This window comes from Coregonus clupeaformis, chromosome 30 (assembly GCF_020615455.1).
Source record: "Coregonus clupeaformis isolate EN_2021a chromosome 30, ASM2061545v1, whole genome shotgun sequence".
NCBI lineage: Eukaryota > Metazoa > Chordata > Actinopteri > Salmoniformes > Salmonidae > Coregonus > Coregonus clupeaformis.
The window spans coordinates 23,341,849-23,357,436 of NC_059221.1; the positions used below are offsets into that span (position 1 = coordinate 23,341,849).

The following is a 15,588-nucleotide window of genomic DNA, read 5'->3' on the forward strand; positions in this document are numbered from 1 at the left end:
TACATTTGACATAGTATATTATCCACTCAATCGTTTTATTGTTGTAATTGTGGATATTGGTCCCCTGCTGCTGTAGAGAAATAATAGCCAACTTAAAATTCAGATTTGAGGTTAGTGTGCTGTCCTTGGAGGTTACACAAAAGCCAGTGGCACTGAGTCTGCAGGGGTGAGGCAGCCTTGAATGTGTGCGTGTGTGTGTGTGTGTGTGTGTATGTGTGCACGTGCGTGTGCGTGCACAAGCATGTACTAGCGTGCGTGCATGTGTGTGCGTGGAAATTAGAGTGAGAGTATAAGAGAGTGGGTGGGTGGGTGGGTAGAGAGGAAGTGGTGGAGAGGTAGAAAAAGGAAGAAAAAAAATTTTTTTGTCTCATAATCTTCCCTAAAGCCAAGCAGCAAAGTGTCAAGTCTGCCTGCGTCTGTACTGCTGGTTTATCTGGACTGAGACCTTGGCCAACACACATCCACACAGTACACAGGTACACAAGAAGAGAGGAGATACTGAGGGACAACTCTGATTGCAGTACCCTGCACTGGTGAGTTACCTGCTGGGCCTATCTCATTGAGAGTGTGATGGTGACAACCAAGAGGCATTTGTATACTGTACTGTACACCTGCAGATAAACTACAGATCGTCTTCAGCTTGTTATATTGTTTTCCCCATCATCATATCACTTGGAGTTAACTTCACCTTTTTAGCCGAGAACATGGAAGACTCGCTGGTCAGTCTGAGGCAGCATGTCAGCCAAACTGATGCATGATTTCAGCTCAGTCTTCCATCATTGCAGTACGGCGTACGTTTATGTTCTGAGCTTCCTTAACATATTTTATGTTGTGCTAAATGTAATAATTATATAATTGAACACATCACCTCTTCATCATTTAATATTCCAATACTCACTGAAGTGTTTATTTATATTTTCCTTAAAAATGCTTTTAAGCCTACATCAAACTTGAAAGCTATTTACAGTGCCTTCAGAAAGTATTCTCATTTTGTTGTTTTACAGCCTGAATTCAAAATGAATTAAATAGATTTATTTTCTCACCCATCTACTCACAATACCCCATAATGACAAAATAAAAATATGTCTTTAGAAATGTTCGCAAATGTAGAAAAAATGTAATACATAAATAGCTAATTTACTTCAGTATTCACACCCCTGAGTCAATACTTTGTAGAAGCACCTTTGGCAGTGATTACAGCTCTGAGTCTTTCTGGGTTAGTCTCTAAGAGCTTTCCACACCTGGCTTGTGCAAGATGTGCCCATTATTCTTTTCAGAATTGTTCAAGCTCTATCAAATTCGTTGTTGATCTTTGTATTTTTAGGTCTTGCCATAGATTTTCAAGTAGATTTACCTGTAAGTCAAAACTGTAACTCAGCCACTCAGGAACATTCACTGTCCTCTTGCTAAGCAACTCCAGTGTAGATTTGGCCTTGTGTTGCCTTGTGTTTTAGGTTATTGTCATACTTAAAAGTGAATTTATCTCCCAGTGTCTGATGGAAAGCAGTCTGAACCAGGTTTTCCTCTAGGATTTTGCCTGGGCTTAGCTCCATTACATTTATTTTTTTATGCTGAAAAACTCCTCAGTCCTTAACGATTACAAGCATACCCATAACATGATGCAGCCACCACTATGCTGAAAATATGGAGAGTGGTACTCAGTAATGTGTTGTATTGGATTTGGGCCAAACATAACACTTTCTAATCAGGACAAAAAGTGAATTGCTTTGCCACATTTTTTGCAGTATTACTTTAGTGCCTTGTTGCAAACAGGATTTCTTCTTTTCACTCTGTCAATTAGGTTAGTATTGTGGAGTGAGCCATCCTCAGTTTTCGCCTATCACAGCCATTAAACTCTGTGACTGTTTTAAAGTCACCATTGGCTCATGGCAACTGAGTTAGGAAGGACGCCTGTATCTTTGTAGTGACTGGGTGTATTGATATACCATCCAAAGTGTAATTAATAACTTCACCATGCTCAAAGGAATATTCAACGTCTGCTTTTTTTTATTTTGACCCATGTACCAATAGGTGCCCTTCTTTGCGAGGCATTGGAAAACCTCCCTGGTCTTTGTGGTTGAATCTGTGTTTGAAATTCACTGCTTGACTGAGGGATCGTACAGATAGTTGTATGTGTGGGGTACAGAGATGAGGTAGTCATTCAAACATCATGTTAAACAATATCCATGCAACTTATTATTTGACATTATGGGGGTATTGTGTAAATTCAGGCTGTAACACAACAACATTTGGAAAAAGTCAAGGGGTGTGAATACTTTCTGAAGGCACTGTATGTATCTGAGAATATTTCTCTGTCTATAGTTCATTTACTTGGGTCATACAATGTCGCTTCAAGGACTTAATCAGCAAATATACTATGTGCAAACATTTATGTCAGTATGATGAATAAACCATTGCCAGATTTTACATGCATATTTGCAGCTGCCTTTAGCCTGGAGTCATTGAGGAATGACTCTACTGATTCACCTATTCCCAACAAAACCAGCTTTACAACACCAGCTTTACAACACCAGCTTTACAACACCAGCTTTACAACACCAGCTTTACAACACCAGCTTTACAAAACCAGCTTTACAAAACCAGCTTTACAATAGCAGCTTTACAACACCAGCTTTACAATAGCAGCTTTACAACACCAGCTTTACAACACCAGCTTTACAAAACCAGCTTTACAACACCAGCTTTACAACACCAGCATTACAACACCAGCTTTACAACACCAGCTTTACAATAGCAGCTTTACAACACCAGCTTTACAAAACCAGCTTTACAACACCAGCTTTACAACACCAGCTTTACAACACCAGCTTTACAACACCAGCTTTACAACACCAGCTTTACAAGACCAGCATTACAACACCAGATTTACAACACCAGCTTTACAAAACCAGCTTTACAACACCAGCTTTACAACACCAGCTTTACAAGACCAGCTTTACAACACCAGCTTTACAACACCAGCTTTACAATACAAGCTTTACAAGACCAGCTTTACAATAGCAGCTTTACAACACCAGCTTTACAATAGCAGCTTTACAACACCAGCTTTACAATACCAGCTTTACTGTGAGAGTGTGATTTTAAGGAGTCAGGCCCAGGAGGGTAAATCACAGAATACAGAGTTGATTGCGTAGTACACAGTTACGCTGCACAACGTCAACAGTCCAGTGTGCAAAACAGGCGCACTGGAACAAAATACAGGCACACAGGGAAAATATACCCCGGCAATACAACGTACAGGTAGCTCCACCGATGCTACACTCATCTCACATGAAACAATCACCCACAAGGACAAGGGGGCAGAGGGAACACTTATACATGTACTAATGAGGGGAATATGAACCAGGTGTGTGTAATTGACAAGACAAGACAAATGGAATGATGAGATATGGAGGGCAGTGGCTAGAAGGCCAGTGACGATGAACGCAGAAGCCTGCCCGAACAAGGAGGGGAGGCAGCTTCGGAGGAAGTCGTGACATTTACAATACCAGCTTTACAACACCAGCTTTAAAACACCAGCTTTACAATACCAGCTTTACAACACCAGCTTTACAATATTCTCCCTCCTCTTTTCCCTCCAGGAACTTCTCAGTGATTGATCCACTCTCACGTTTAGACATGTGCACCTGAAGCCAAAGAAGAGGCTAGCTAGTAACATACTGAGTCACTGTGTCAAAATGACTACGTGTCTGTGCCTGCTCACTCTCTACTTTTAACTGTCTCTCTCTCCCTCTCTCTCCCTCTCTCTCTCTCTCTCCCTCTCTGCCTCTCTCTCCTCTCTCTCTCTCTCTCTCTCTCTCTCTCTCTCTCTCTCTCGCTTTCTGTTTCTAAATGTGGTTGTTTCATGTCAACGGCAGACATTTAATTTGGCTTTGGATTATTCTGACATATTGACAGACCAGGATTCAGGTATGGATAGATCCAGTTTAGCCACAATCTGGCAACAAAGGAAATAAATAATGTCTGATGATCTGAAAAAGAAATGTTTAGTCAATGGTGTTTCACTATTGAGTGTCATGTGTTGTGAATGTCAGTTTCAGGGGATGTGAGATCTTTCATTAACTGCTCTTCTTTTGACAAGAAGAGTTGACAAGAAGGGTAAAATATTTTTAATTCCATCTGAATTTAATTGCTGTTGTGGTGTGTTCACCGTGTAGGTATAATAAGGAAATAATGTGATCTATCTCCCTCCCTCCCTCCCCCTCTCTCTCTCGCTCCCTCCCTCTCTGTCTCTCTCTCGCTCTCTCGCTCTCCCTCCCTCTCTATATATCCCTCCCTCTCTCTCTCTCTCTCTCTCTCTCTCTCCCTCCCTCTCTGTCTCTCTCCGTCTCTCTCGCTCTCCCTCCCTCTCTCCCTCTCTCCCTCCCTCTCTATATATCCCTCCCTCTCTCTCTCTCTCTCTCTCTCTCTCTCTCTCTCTCTCTCTCTCTCTCTCTCTCTCTCTCTCTCTCTCTCTCTCTCTCTCTCTCTCTCTCTCCCTCTCTCTGTCTCTGTCTCTCTCTCTCTCCCTCCCTCTCTCTCTCTCTGTCTCTCTCTCTCTATTGGGACCGTTTTCACTCATTTCACTCAGTAATTCCACACAGCACCATGAGTGAGTCAGTAGAATCCACATCATCATCATCACACCCTGTGGACGAAGACCAGTCAGCCCCCTGCCCTGCTGCCACAGCCCCTCGCAGACCAGTCCAGCTCCAGGAGAGGTACACACATCCATGATATTCAACTCACGGTACTGTCATTATGGCCATGATAAACTATAAGTGAAAAATGATGTAAATGCAATAGAGTCCCTGATGTTTTGTCCTCTCTGTGGTTCCGTTCATCCTCAGACGGGGCTCTAGTGTGTCCCTGGTGCTGGATGTGAGCAGTCTCAGCCTGGGAGCGGTGGAGCCCTTGTGCTCCATCTCCACTCCCAGAGAGACCATCCTCCACCTGCTGAGGACCTCAACACGCCCTCTGACCCCCTCTCAGCTGCAGGAGGCGTCTGAAGAGACCAGCAGGCTGAACTCAGAGTACCAGGTCGGTATCTACTGTAACTGCTACTATGTGCAGACAATTGACTGCATGCAGGATCAAGTTGAATCTGGACCTTAAACCTGTCCATTCCTTCCAACAGAAAATTCCTCCAAACTTTGTGAACCCTTCAGAGCTGGATATCCCAGGACGTGCTTTAAAAGACAGATACAAGACCATACTGCCAAGTAAGTGACTAGGTAAAATGTTAAGTATAAGTTGATGAATGCTGAAACACACTGACACCCAGGCAATATAACAACCGATGTATAAAGTATAATCTTGTTAACCAGATCCTGAGACCCGTGTGTGTCTGAGTAACCCCGCAGCAGAGGAGACGGGTGAGACTGAGAGATACATCAACGCAAACTACATAAAGGTTAGAATCATCTGTTATTAAGAGGGCCATTGGTTTCTATTTTAATTTAAGTTAAGCAAACTTTAAAGTCATTCTAGCCTTATGGGGATGAAGAAGTGTAAGTAGGTGGAACATGAAGTCATACAAAAAGATCATAAAATGGTATATAAAAGGTCATGTGAAAGTATAACACACACAGTGCACAGTGGATGTTAAGGATGTGGAGGGTGATACAGTTGGTTTGCGTGGGTGTATCATTATGTCAACCAAGGAAACCCACAGGAAGTCAAAGTGGAAATGACACAGCCCCATATCTTGCTGTTGCCCACGCAGGGTTACAACGGTGCACCCAGTTCCTACATCGCCACCCAGGGCCCCATGCTCAACACCGTGCATGACTTCTGGGAAATGGTGTGGCAGGAGAGATCCACCACCATCGTCATGATCACCAAGCTGAAGGAGAAGAACGAGGTAAGATCCCATCCTGCTTCCATTGCTCTCCTAACCTCTGAAGGTCTACTAGGCTAACATATGGAATTGTTTTAGTTGTGTGTGTGGGGGGGTGGGGGGGGGGTCTACTAAGCTAACATATGGAATTGTTTTAAGGTGGTCATACCATGGATAATTTAGCTATTTGATTTTGAATTTTAGGACCCCTTTAGGTATGAAACAATTAATATATATACATTTCTGGGGGGATAGAATATTGAATTTGGCCTTTCCTACTAAAGCCCATAGAAACACATTGAATAACACATGAATAGATGGCAAAAAAGACAGTCAAAAAATAAATCATAAAGAATAAGGTTTTGAATTGCTTGTCCTAAATCTAGGAAATATTGTAGTTTCTTTGGGCACTTATTTAACTCCCTATTTCTGGGGGCACAAAAATACCCCCATACTTCCATTCATTTGTATGGGTTACCTTCCAAGAGTCCCCTTTCCACAGTGGGGTTATATTAGTCTGTAGCCCAAATGGTTTGGACAGAAGTTGGCTCATCAGCAATACCGAATTCAGACGAGTCCCGTGGAGCTTGTGGGGGTCATAGAGCAAAACCGAGAACACCATCGTTTTTGTGAGAGTCTTATCTTTCCATAGAGTGGTCATGTTAATTTGCACTGACGTTTTCATGAGAAGACCGATTTTCAGGATGTCTCATGGTCTGACAAACACAGCTGTAGCTCGGCCACCTTCTACCGCAGATGTGGAAGGCCGACATAGGCGCATGCAGTGGATTGAGACGCTGCCCATGCAAAAAAGCAGATATCTCTAGCTTAAACTGATAGATTTTGAAGGGGATTTTTAAATTATGTTACTTAGATTGATGCACGGGTGAGTCAAAAAACGATTATCTCCTTAAGGGTTTCCTTTGACGGATCCATTGGTGGTAAAGCAGAGATGGTTTATAATACCCTTGTAAGAGACTTTGATTCATGTCTGAAGTCTACAGAAAGTGTGTTCTGTGTTTCAGAAGTGTGAGCTTTACTGGCCAGAGAAGGAGGGCAGCTGTGGCAGATTTGAGCTTCGAGTGGCCATTGTGAAAGAATGTGATGGCTACACAATTCGAGACATAATTATTCAGGTGAGATAGTAGGTTATTGTTGTCTGTACAGTAATCTCATAATGCCAGTCAAAGCGCCGGGTTACACAACTTTCAGAACTTCAAAACTACTGAATTAATTAATGAAGGGATGGATGAACGAATGAAGCAGATAACTTACTAACAATAATGTGTCCAACAGGTGGGCTCAGAGAGCAGGCAGGTAAGGCACTACTGGTACACCTCATGGCCAGACCACCAGACCCCAGACTGCACTGGGCCTCTGCTCAGACTGGTGGCAGATGTGGAGGAGCACAGGCAGTCCCACCCCAGCCTAGGAACCACCATCGTCCACTGCAGGTCCCACTAAAATAACCCTTAACACTGACTCTCATTAACACAACCCTTAACACTAGCTGTCATTAACTATCACTGTGATAAATGTGTCCTTGAAAAGAAAATAGTCATAGGCTAATTGAACGGTTCACGCTTCCAGCATGTTTATGCAGTATATATACAAAAGTATGTGGACACCCCTTCAAATTAGTGGATTCGGCTGTTTCAGCCACACCCTTTGCTGATAGGTGTATAAAATCGAGTACACAGCCTTGCAATCTCCATAGACAAACATTGGCAGTAGAATGGCCTTACTGAAGAGCTTAGTGACTTTCAACGTGGCACCATCATAGAATGCCCCCTTTCCAACAAGTCAGTTCGTCAAATTTCTGCCCTGCTAGAGCTGCCCCGGTCAACTGTAAGTGCTGTTATTGTGAAATGGAAACGTCTAGGAGCAACAACGGCTCAGCCGCGAAGTGGTAGGTCACACAAGCTGACAGAACTGGACCGCCGAGTGCTGAAGCACGTAGCACGTAAAAATAATCTGTCCTCGGTTGCAACACTCACTAACGAGTTCCAAACTGCCTCTGGAAGCAACGTCAGCACAAGAACTGTTCGACTGGAGCTTCATGAAATGGCTGTCCATGGCCGAACAGCCCCACACAAGCCTAAGATCACCATGCGCAATGCCAAGCGTCAGCTGGAGTGGTGTAAAGCTTGCCACCATTGGACTCTGGAGCAGTGGAAACGTATTCTCTAGAGTGATGAATCACGCTTCACCACCTGGCAGTCCGACGTACGAATCTGGGTTTGGCGGATGCCAGGAGAACGTTACCTGGTGGAGGAGGAATAATGGTCTGGAGCTGTTTTTCGTGGTTCGGGCTAGGCCCCTTAGTTCCAGTGAAGGGAAATCTCAACGCTACAGCATGCAATGACATTCTAGATTATTCTGTTCCTGTTTCAGCATGACAATGCCCCCGTGCACAAAGCAAGGTCCATACAGAAATGGTTTGTTGGGATCAGTGTGGAAGAACTTGACTGGCCTGCACAGAGCACTGACCTCAACCCCATTGATCACCTTTGGGATGAATTACAATGCCGATTGCGAGCCAGGCCTAATCGCTCAACATCAGTGCCCCGACCTCACTTATGCTCTTGGGCCTGAATGGAAGTAAGTCCCCACAGCAATGTTCCAACATCTAGTGGAAAGCCTTTCCAAAAGAGTGGAGGCTGTTATAGCAGCAAAGGGGGGACCAACTCCATATTAATGCCCATTATTTTTGGAATGAGATGTTTGACGAGCAGGTGTCCACATACTTTTGGTCATGTAGTGTATGTTATGACACCTAAGGGAGACTCATTTCACATACCATGTCAGTCAGAATTAAACTATTACAACAATAATTTAGGGTTACTAGATTGAGTTCACTTACTGACGACAAAGGTGACTGCTATGGAATTAATTTTGTGTTACGTACTGTATGTGGACTGTGTATTGCAGGCAAATACTGTAGCAGAGACTGGAGAATAAATACATGTCCTTTCCAACAAGTCAGTTTGTCAAATTTCTGCCCTGCTAAGTTAGGACCGCTTTCTGGAGTCTCTTTGTATTTCCAATGTCTCCATCACATGTTTCTCTGTCTGTGTGTTTACAACGAAGGCCTCTGTGTAGACTGCCTTCACGTTTGTTTCATATTTTAAAAAGGGGTAAACAGTAGAAAAAGGTGCCAGGGGGATCAGCTTAGAGTCAGACAGTGCTTTTATGCTGCGACTCTATTTGACGTAATTTGTCATGTCCTCTCTATTACAGCGCAGGGATTGGTAGAACCGGCTGTTTCATCGCCAGCAGCATTGGATGCCTGCAGCTAAAACACGCCAGTAAGGTTGACGTGCTTGGAATCGTCTGCAAGCTACGCCTCGACAGGTACTAGCCACTACACACTGCTCTGCTACGTTTCAACCAAACTCTATCAAGTAAACTATCAAGTGAGCACATTTACTACTATCGAGTGAGTACCTTTCTTCAATCAATGCATTTGAAATTTGTCTTGAGTTATTTAAAAGTGTAGTTGTCATAGGGATCTTAGACGCGGAGCTGTCCCTAGCTTGGCGATGCTGCCCTAAAGGATGCTGCTCTTTGGGGTTTTAGGCTGGGTATCTGTAAATCACTTAGTGACAACTGCTGATGTAAAAAAGGCTTTATAAAATAAATGTGATTGATTGATTGTTTGTGTTGTGTTGTCAGGGGTGGTATGATAGAGACCAGTGAGCAGTACCAGTTCCTGTACCTCACCCTGGCTCAGTACAGTCGGCAGCTGGTGAACACAGACAGTGGCCCTGTCCCTGTCCAGACCAGCAGTACTACAGGGGAAATGCGGTGACCGAGAAAGCCCAGCTGAAACTCTGTCTTTCTGCATGGGAGAACACGCTTCTGGAACTCGTGTCTTTCTGCATGGGAGAACACGCTTCTGGAACTCTGCTCATATACTGGCTGTGGCCATCTCATCCCCTTGACCGTGACAGTTATTGTGGCATTTTTATGGGCACGTGGTACTGGTTGGAATTGTATTGAAATTCATTAATAATAATTTTGTCCATATTTGCTACCATGATAATAAATATGTTATGCCCTTGACTTTAATTAATTGCAGTCCACTTGACATGCTGAAGAAAAAATACATAGTAGGTTATTATTTCTTGTTTTTCCAGGTTCCAGGTTGATTTGGTAATTGATTAATAAATACATTTTGATATGGTAAATATAATTGATCAATACATTTTGATATGTAAAACAGAAAGTGAAATACAGAAGAGCTACAGTAACGATCCCCTTCTCTCCAGCAGAGGGCAAGTCTCGTGAAGTGAGAGTACCCTCTTTATCGAGCACTCCTCTCACTGGGTTTTTCTGATTAGCATCATAGCAGCAACATTAGTATCCCGGCAGCAACATTGAGACTTCCGGTTTTCCGATTTTGCCTTCAAAATAAAAGTGTGACGTAAAACGCTATGCATATGATACGAAAACAATCATTTTTGCAGCTTTGCATAGTGCATAATGTTAAAATAGTGTTACAAAATGATAACTACATAAATCTAAACTAAAGAGAATTTCTACTTTATATAAGATACATAATATTATAAGGTGGAGCACATTGAGAAATGTCTGGATCTTAAGTAAATGAAAGTAAAGAACATAATATGCTACAGACCCTATTGATCTAGCACTAGAGTCTATACAGTATATGGTGTTATTTCTGACTGTGGTCTAAATACCCAGCAGCCCTTTCTACTCCACTCATTCCATTGCTCCCAATGCAATACACTGTAGGCCTATAAATTACATATTGCCTTATAGAGAAAAAACGATTATATGTGCTGATATAAAAGTGGGGTTGGGAGTACTAAGTAGGGTCTGTAGAATCTATATGTGGTGTCGTTTCATGGAGCTCTGAATAAGACATTGCTGCCAATATGCTTTCCACTGCCAATATGCTTTCCATATACAGTGATTCGCATTGTGGCCAATGGAATGGATGGAGTAAAAGGCCAAAAACACTCCGTATTATTCAAATGATATCATATATACATTCTACAGACCCTACTGAGTATTCCCTACAATACTTTTACTGTGGCACCCAGAATAATTTTTGCTCTATAAACCAATATGTATTCCATGTACATTGATTCACATTGTGGCCATTTATTTGACCTTGGAACAAATTTGAATGCAAATGTCACTTAAATATGAACAAATGTGAATCATTGTTTGGACAACTATTTGTCATATTTAATGAATAAATACAGGATAACGGTGGCAGGCCTGATCACCGACAACGATGAGAAAGCCTATAAGGAGGAGATCAGAGACCTGGCAGTGTGGTGCCAGGACAACAACCTCTCCCTCAACGTGTTCAAGACAGAGGAGATGATCGTGGACTACAGGAAAAGAAGGGCCAAGCACGCCCCCATTCTCATCGACGGGGCTGTAGTGGAGCAGGTTGAGAGCTTCAAGTTCCTTGGTGTCCACATCACCAACAAACTATCATGGTCCAAACACACCAAGACAGTCGTGAAGAGGGCACGACAAAGCCTATTTCCCCCCAAGGAGACTGAAAAGATTTGGCATGGGCCCTCAGATCGTCAAACAGTTCTAAAGCTGCACCATCGAGAGCATCCTGACTGGTTGCATCACCGCCTGGTAAGGCAACTGCTCGGCCTCCGAACGCAAGGCGCTACAGAGGGTAGTGCGTACGGCCCAGTACATCACTGGGGCCAAGCTCCCTGCCATCCAGGACCTCTATACCAGGCAGTGTGAGAGGAAGGCACTAAAACTCTAAGGCACCCTTACTCTGCTGTTTATTATCTATGCATAGTCACTTTACCCCTAACTACATGAACATATTACCTCAATTACCTCGACTAACCTGTACCCCAGCACATTGACTCGCACAGGTACCCCTGTATATAGCCTCATTATTGTTATTTTATTGTTGCTCTTTTATTTTTACTTTAGTTCATTTAGTAAATATTTTCTTAACTCTTATTTTTCTTAAAACTGCATTGTTGGTTAGGGTTTGTTAGTAAGCATTTCACGGTAAGGTCACACTTGTTGTATTCGGCGCGTTTGACAAAGAACATTTGATTTGATTTGATATTAAGACACGCAAAAAACAGAAAATCCAAAATTCCGTGACCCAGAAGTACTTTTTTAGTGTTGCTGATGAGACGCTGATGCAAAGATTTTTATAACTATTTGTGGCTGATGTGATTCTGAAACCCCACCCAATGAGGAAGAACAACCCTTAACAGGGGTTTCCACTAATTACCACAGCCACAAAGTCAAAATTGGCTGTATCGTAAAAATTAATGAAAATAATTTTGGGGGGGTTTTAATGTAAGTTTAGGGTTAGGCATACGGTTAGCAGTGTGGTTAAGGTTAGGTTTAAAATCACATTTTAAGAAGATAAATGTTATAAATGGGCGGGGTTTATGACTTTGTGGCTGTATTAGCTAGTGACGACCCTTATCAGGCAGGAAAGACAGACAGGGAGGAAGGAGTTGTAGTAAACAAGGCAGATAACTAAAACATACTTAAAATAATAGTGCTAACACGTTGCGCAAAACATATTATTTAGTGAATATTCATTATAGGCACGTTATTCGACCGTTAATAATACGTTCTGTACCCTGTGTTGTCACTGCAAGCTAGATAGCTAGCGCTAGCTAGACAACTTGTAGCTAACGTTAGCTAGCTAGGAGGCTAGCAAACTCCAGTTCCAGTAGCAGTGCCATCACAACGCTCCCAGGATGATCGCATTGATCAACAAGCTCCTTGACTGGATCAAAGCACTGTTTTGGAAGGAGGAGATGGAGTTGACATTGGTGGGACTCCAGTATTCGGGCAAGACAACCTTCGTAAACGTGATCGCGGTACGGTCAATCTGCTGTCATCTGATGGTGTCCATTGTTGTTAAACAGATCGAGATGCTTACTCGTGCTCCAGCGATGCAAGTTATGTTAGCTAAGCAGCTAGCTAGCTTCTACTATCATAACCATTTTATATGTTTCAATCGTGTTTCTGTAATCTGATATTTTGTAATGATACAGTAGTTAGCTAGTTTAGCGAGGAAGCTAGCTAGCTGCCTCTGTGTGGTCCCAGACATGCTCGGGCGGTGATGACCCTAGCTAGCTTGGTTAGCTAACGACAACATGCACACATGAGGCATGTAGCAGTATAACGTTAGTCCATCATCACTCATCATCACATCTGTTAAGTCAAGACAATCAGGTGTATTAATTCAGTTCACTTGTTGTGCATTCAATCTTGTCTGTGTCTTCTCTCTTTCCGGAATTGACTAGGATGACAGTTTTATTAGCAACATTAACACATTTCACAATTTCAGTAATATTTTATTAACTATAGCTAGTTCCCAGGCCCCGTTTTTAAGAAGTTATCTATCCTGATTTCGGCTATCGAATACTATTAAATTCATAGAAATATAATTAATAGAACGAGTCCCCATTTAAGTCAATGAGTCAACTGTTCTATTCATTCTATTTCTATGCAGTTAATCCTATCGGATAGGCGAAATCCAGATAGATAATTTTTGAAAAACTGGGCCCAGATGATTTGAACATAACATAAATTTAACCCACCTTTATTCTTTTCCCTTGCTTGCAGTCGGGCCAGTTCAGTGAAGACATGATTCCCACAGTGGGCTTCAACATGAGGAAGATCACCAAGGGAAACGTCACCATCAAGGTCCGTATACTGCCAGGTTAGAGGTTAGGCCACTTCATGGTCATCACTTGATTCATCTCTTGATTCATTTCTTGTTTGCTCCAGAGGGAGGAGTATGAAGTGGAAGGGGTGATCTTGGATGGTCCCTGTGATTTACTGTGACCCACTTAAGCTATTTTATTCATTGTGAAAGGTTCAAAACTGATTAGCTATGCAGTATCAATGCTGTATTGATGTTTTGAACTCTTCCTTCTTAGCTGTGGGATATCGGCGGTCAGCCTCGATTCAGGAGCATGTGGGAGCGATACTGTCGTGGAGTCAGTGCCATTGTGTGAGTAACAGCACCCTCCCACTCCCTTGTGCTGGGAGTGCTCAATTATATTGGTAGCTTATTTCAAATAAAGAAATGTATTGTAACTTTTGAAACCATATAATTTGTAAGGTACATGGTTGATGCAGCTGACCCAGAAAAGACAGAGGCCTCTAAGAATGAACTACACAACTTGTTGGACAAGCCCCAGCTCCAAGGTATTCCTGTGAGTAACCCCATACAGAGTTAGCTGATCTAGTAGCTATAGTAGTAGGTCTACTACTGGACTTTGTCCAACTCTCCATACGCTATTCTCTTGCTTTCATTGTGTAATTGCTTGGTCTTGTCATGCAGGGCTCCCTTAATAATAAATAATAATTATTATTATTATTATTTATTATTAAAAACCGACCTTGGTCTCAATGGGACTCCCCCTGCCTAAATAAATATTAAACAAATATTGTTTCCCCCTCACAGGTTCTTGTCTTGGGGAATAAGAGGGATCTTCCTGGGGCGCTGGACGAGAAGGAGCTGATTGAGAGAATGTAAGCATCAGCTCTGTGTGTCTCTGTCTCTGTGTCCGTCTGTGTTTGAAATGCTCATGTCTCCTCTGTGGTCCACAGGAACCTCTCGGCCATACAAGACAGAGAGATCTGCTGTTACTCCATCTCCTGCAAGGAAAAGGACAACATTGGTAAGCATCTGATGTCTTTGACTTGTTATATCTTATATCACAGAAAATGTTACCTTAGTTTTCCAATGTATTTCATGGCATTTAAACACCTGTTATTTGTTATTTCACCTCCAGATATCACACTACAGTGGCTGATCCAGCACTCCAGAATCAAGCGGAGCACTTCATGAGAACCTCCTCTCACGACACAGACCGCCCCACAGGCCTGCACCTGTCCCATTTCACCTGGCCGTCTGTCCTCCCCAGCTTTTCCATACTCCCCCTTTTCTTTGGATGGCCCTCTCCCGCCAAGACCCCCCGCCTGATTCCACTCTCCTGAAGGGTGCCTGGAAACGTTTTACTTGCAGTGTTCATTTTCTTTTTGTAATATAACACTTCTTGTGACCTCTGATGGATAAAGTGGTACTTAGCTGCCCTGATGTTCATATGTCATACTTCATCATCTCTGTTGATATTGAGGTTTATATTCAACTGATCCAGAGACAGGGCAGAGTACTGTACATTACATAACCTCTGTTCCCAATAGGTAGAAAAGACTGGAGTCTGAACACTGCATCACTTAGCAGCTTCAAAATCAACTTTACCACACTATCACATTTCAAACCGTATTCATGTCTTAGACCAGTGGTTCCCAACCTTTTTTCGCTTACTGTACCACCAACTGAATTTTGCTCTGCCCAGAGTACCCTTGAAGTACCCCCTCATGTGCATTTTACCAGTAAGCCTATGGTCTCATGAGTCTTGAAGTACTAGCTGTGGATAGGCCAAGTACCCCTGGTTGGGAGCCCCTGTCTTAGACCATAGTCGTATTACTTCCCAACAACAGCGCCCGACTTTAAATGGTACAGGATGTACCTTTTATGAAGGGGGAGTGTTACAACATTTGATTGAAATACTTGGAGTTTGCACAAGTCTCTCCATTACTCTTCTTTTAAAGGATAATGGGAGGTGCTGTTAAAGATGCCCTTGATGTAATCTCTGTTGTGAATATATATCTATATATACATTTACGTTATATCTCATCTTCTCTGTCTGTCGGTCGTCCTGACACACTTTTGGTAGTTTAGAAACAGC

General features: G+C 42.7%; 2 protein-coding genes across 6 annotated transcripts; both read left to right on the top strand.

The window, feature by feature from the left end:
* The first annotated feature begins 359 nt into the window (after positions 1–359).
* LOC121546036 (tyrosine-protein phosphatase non-receptor type 7-like) lies at positions 360–9,910 on the top strand. Of its 5 annotated transcripts, none has more exons than XM_045209317.1 (11): positions 360–533; positions 4,056–4,119; positions 4,592–4,721; positions 4,851–5,040; positions 5,138–5,222; positions 5,328–5,413; positions 5,726–5,863; positions 6,865–6,975; positions 7,136–7,293; positions 9,080–9,193; positions 9,515–9,910. In XM_045209317.1, the coding sequence occupies exons 3-11, from the start codon at positions 4,609–4,611 to the stop codon at positions 9,648–9,650; spliced, it is 1,131 nt and encodes a 376-aa protein (XP_045065252.1). In that variant the 5' UTR covers positions 360–533; positions 4,056–4,119; positions 4,592–4,608; the 3' UTR covers positions 9,651–9,910. The 5 variants fall into 5 exon arrangements, 4 of the variants coding, with proteins under 4 accessions (XP_045065252.1, XP_045065251.1, XP_041712958.2 ...); XR_006657627.1 differs by lacking the exon at positions 360–533 and adding an exon at positions 3,446–3,930 and having other exon boundaries at positions 9,080–9,255; positions 9,515–9,597; XM_041857024.2 differs by lacking the exon at positions 360–533 and adding an exon at positions 3,448–3,930.
* A 2,374-nt stretch (positions 9,911–12,284) lies between these two features.
* Positions 12,285–15,206, top strand: LOC121546037 (ADP-ribosylation factor-like protein 8A). The gene is made up of 7 exons (XM_041857025.2): positions 12,285–12,699; positions 13,451–13,531; positions 13,768–13,841; positions 13,953–14,046; positions 14,298–14,365; positions 14,444–14,514; positions 14,629–15,206. Exons 1-7 carry the CDS (start codon positions 12,577–12,579, stop codon positions 14,682–14,684), a joined length of 567 nt encoding a protein of 188 aa, XP_041712959.1. The 5' UTR covers positions 12,285–12,576; the 3' UTR covers positions 14,685–15,206.
* Positions 15,207–15,588: the final 382 nt, after the last annotated feature.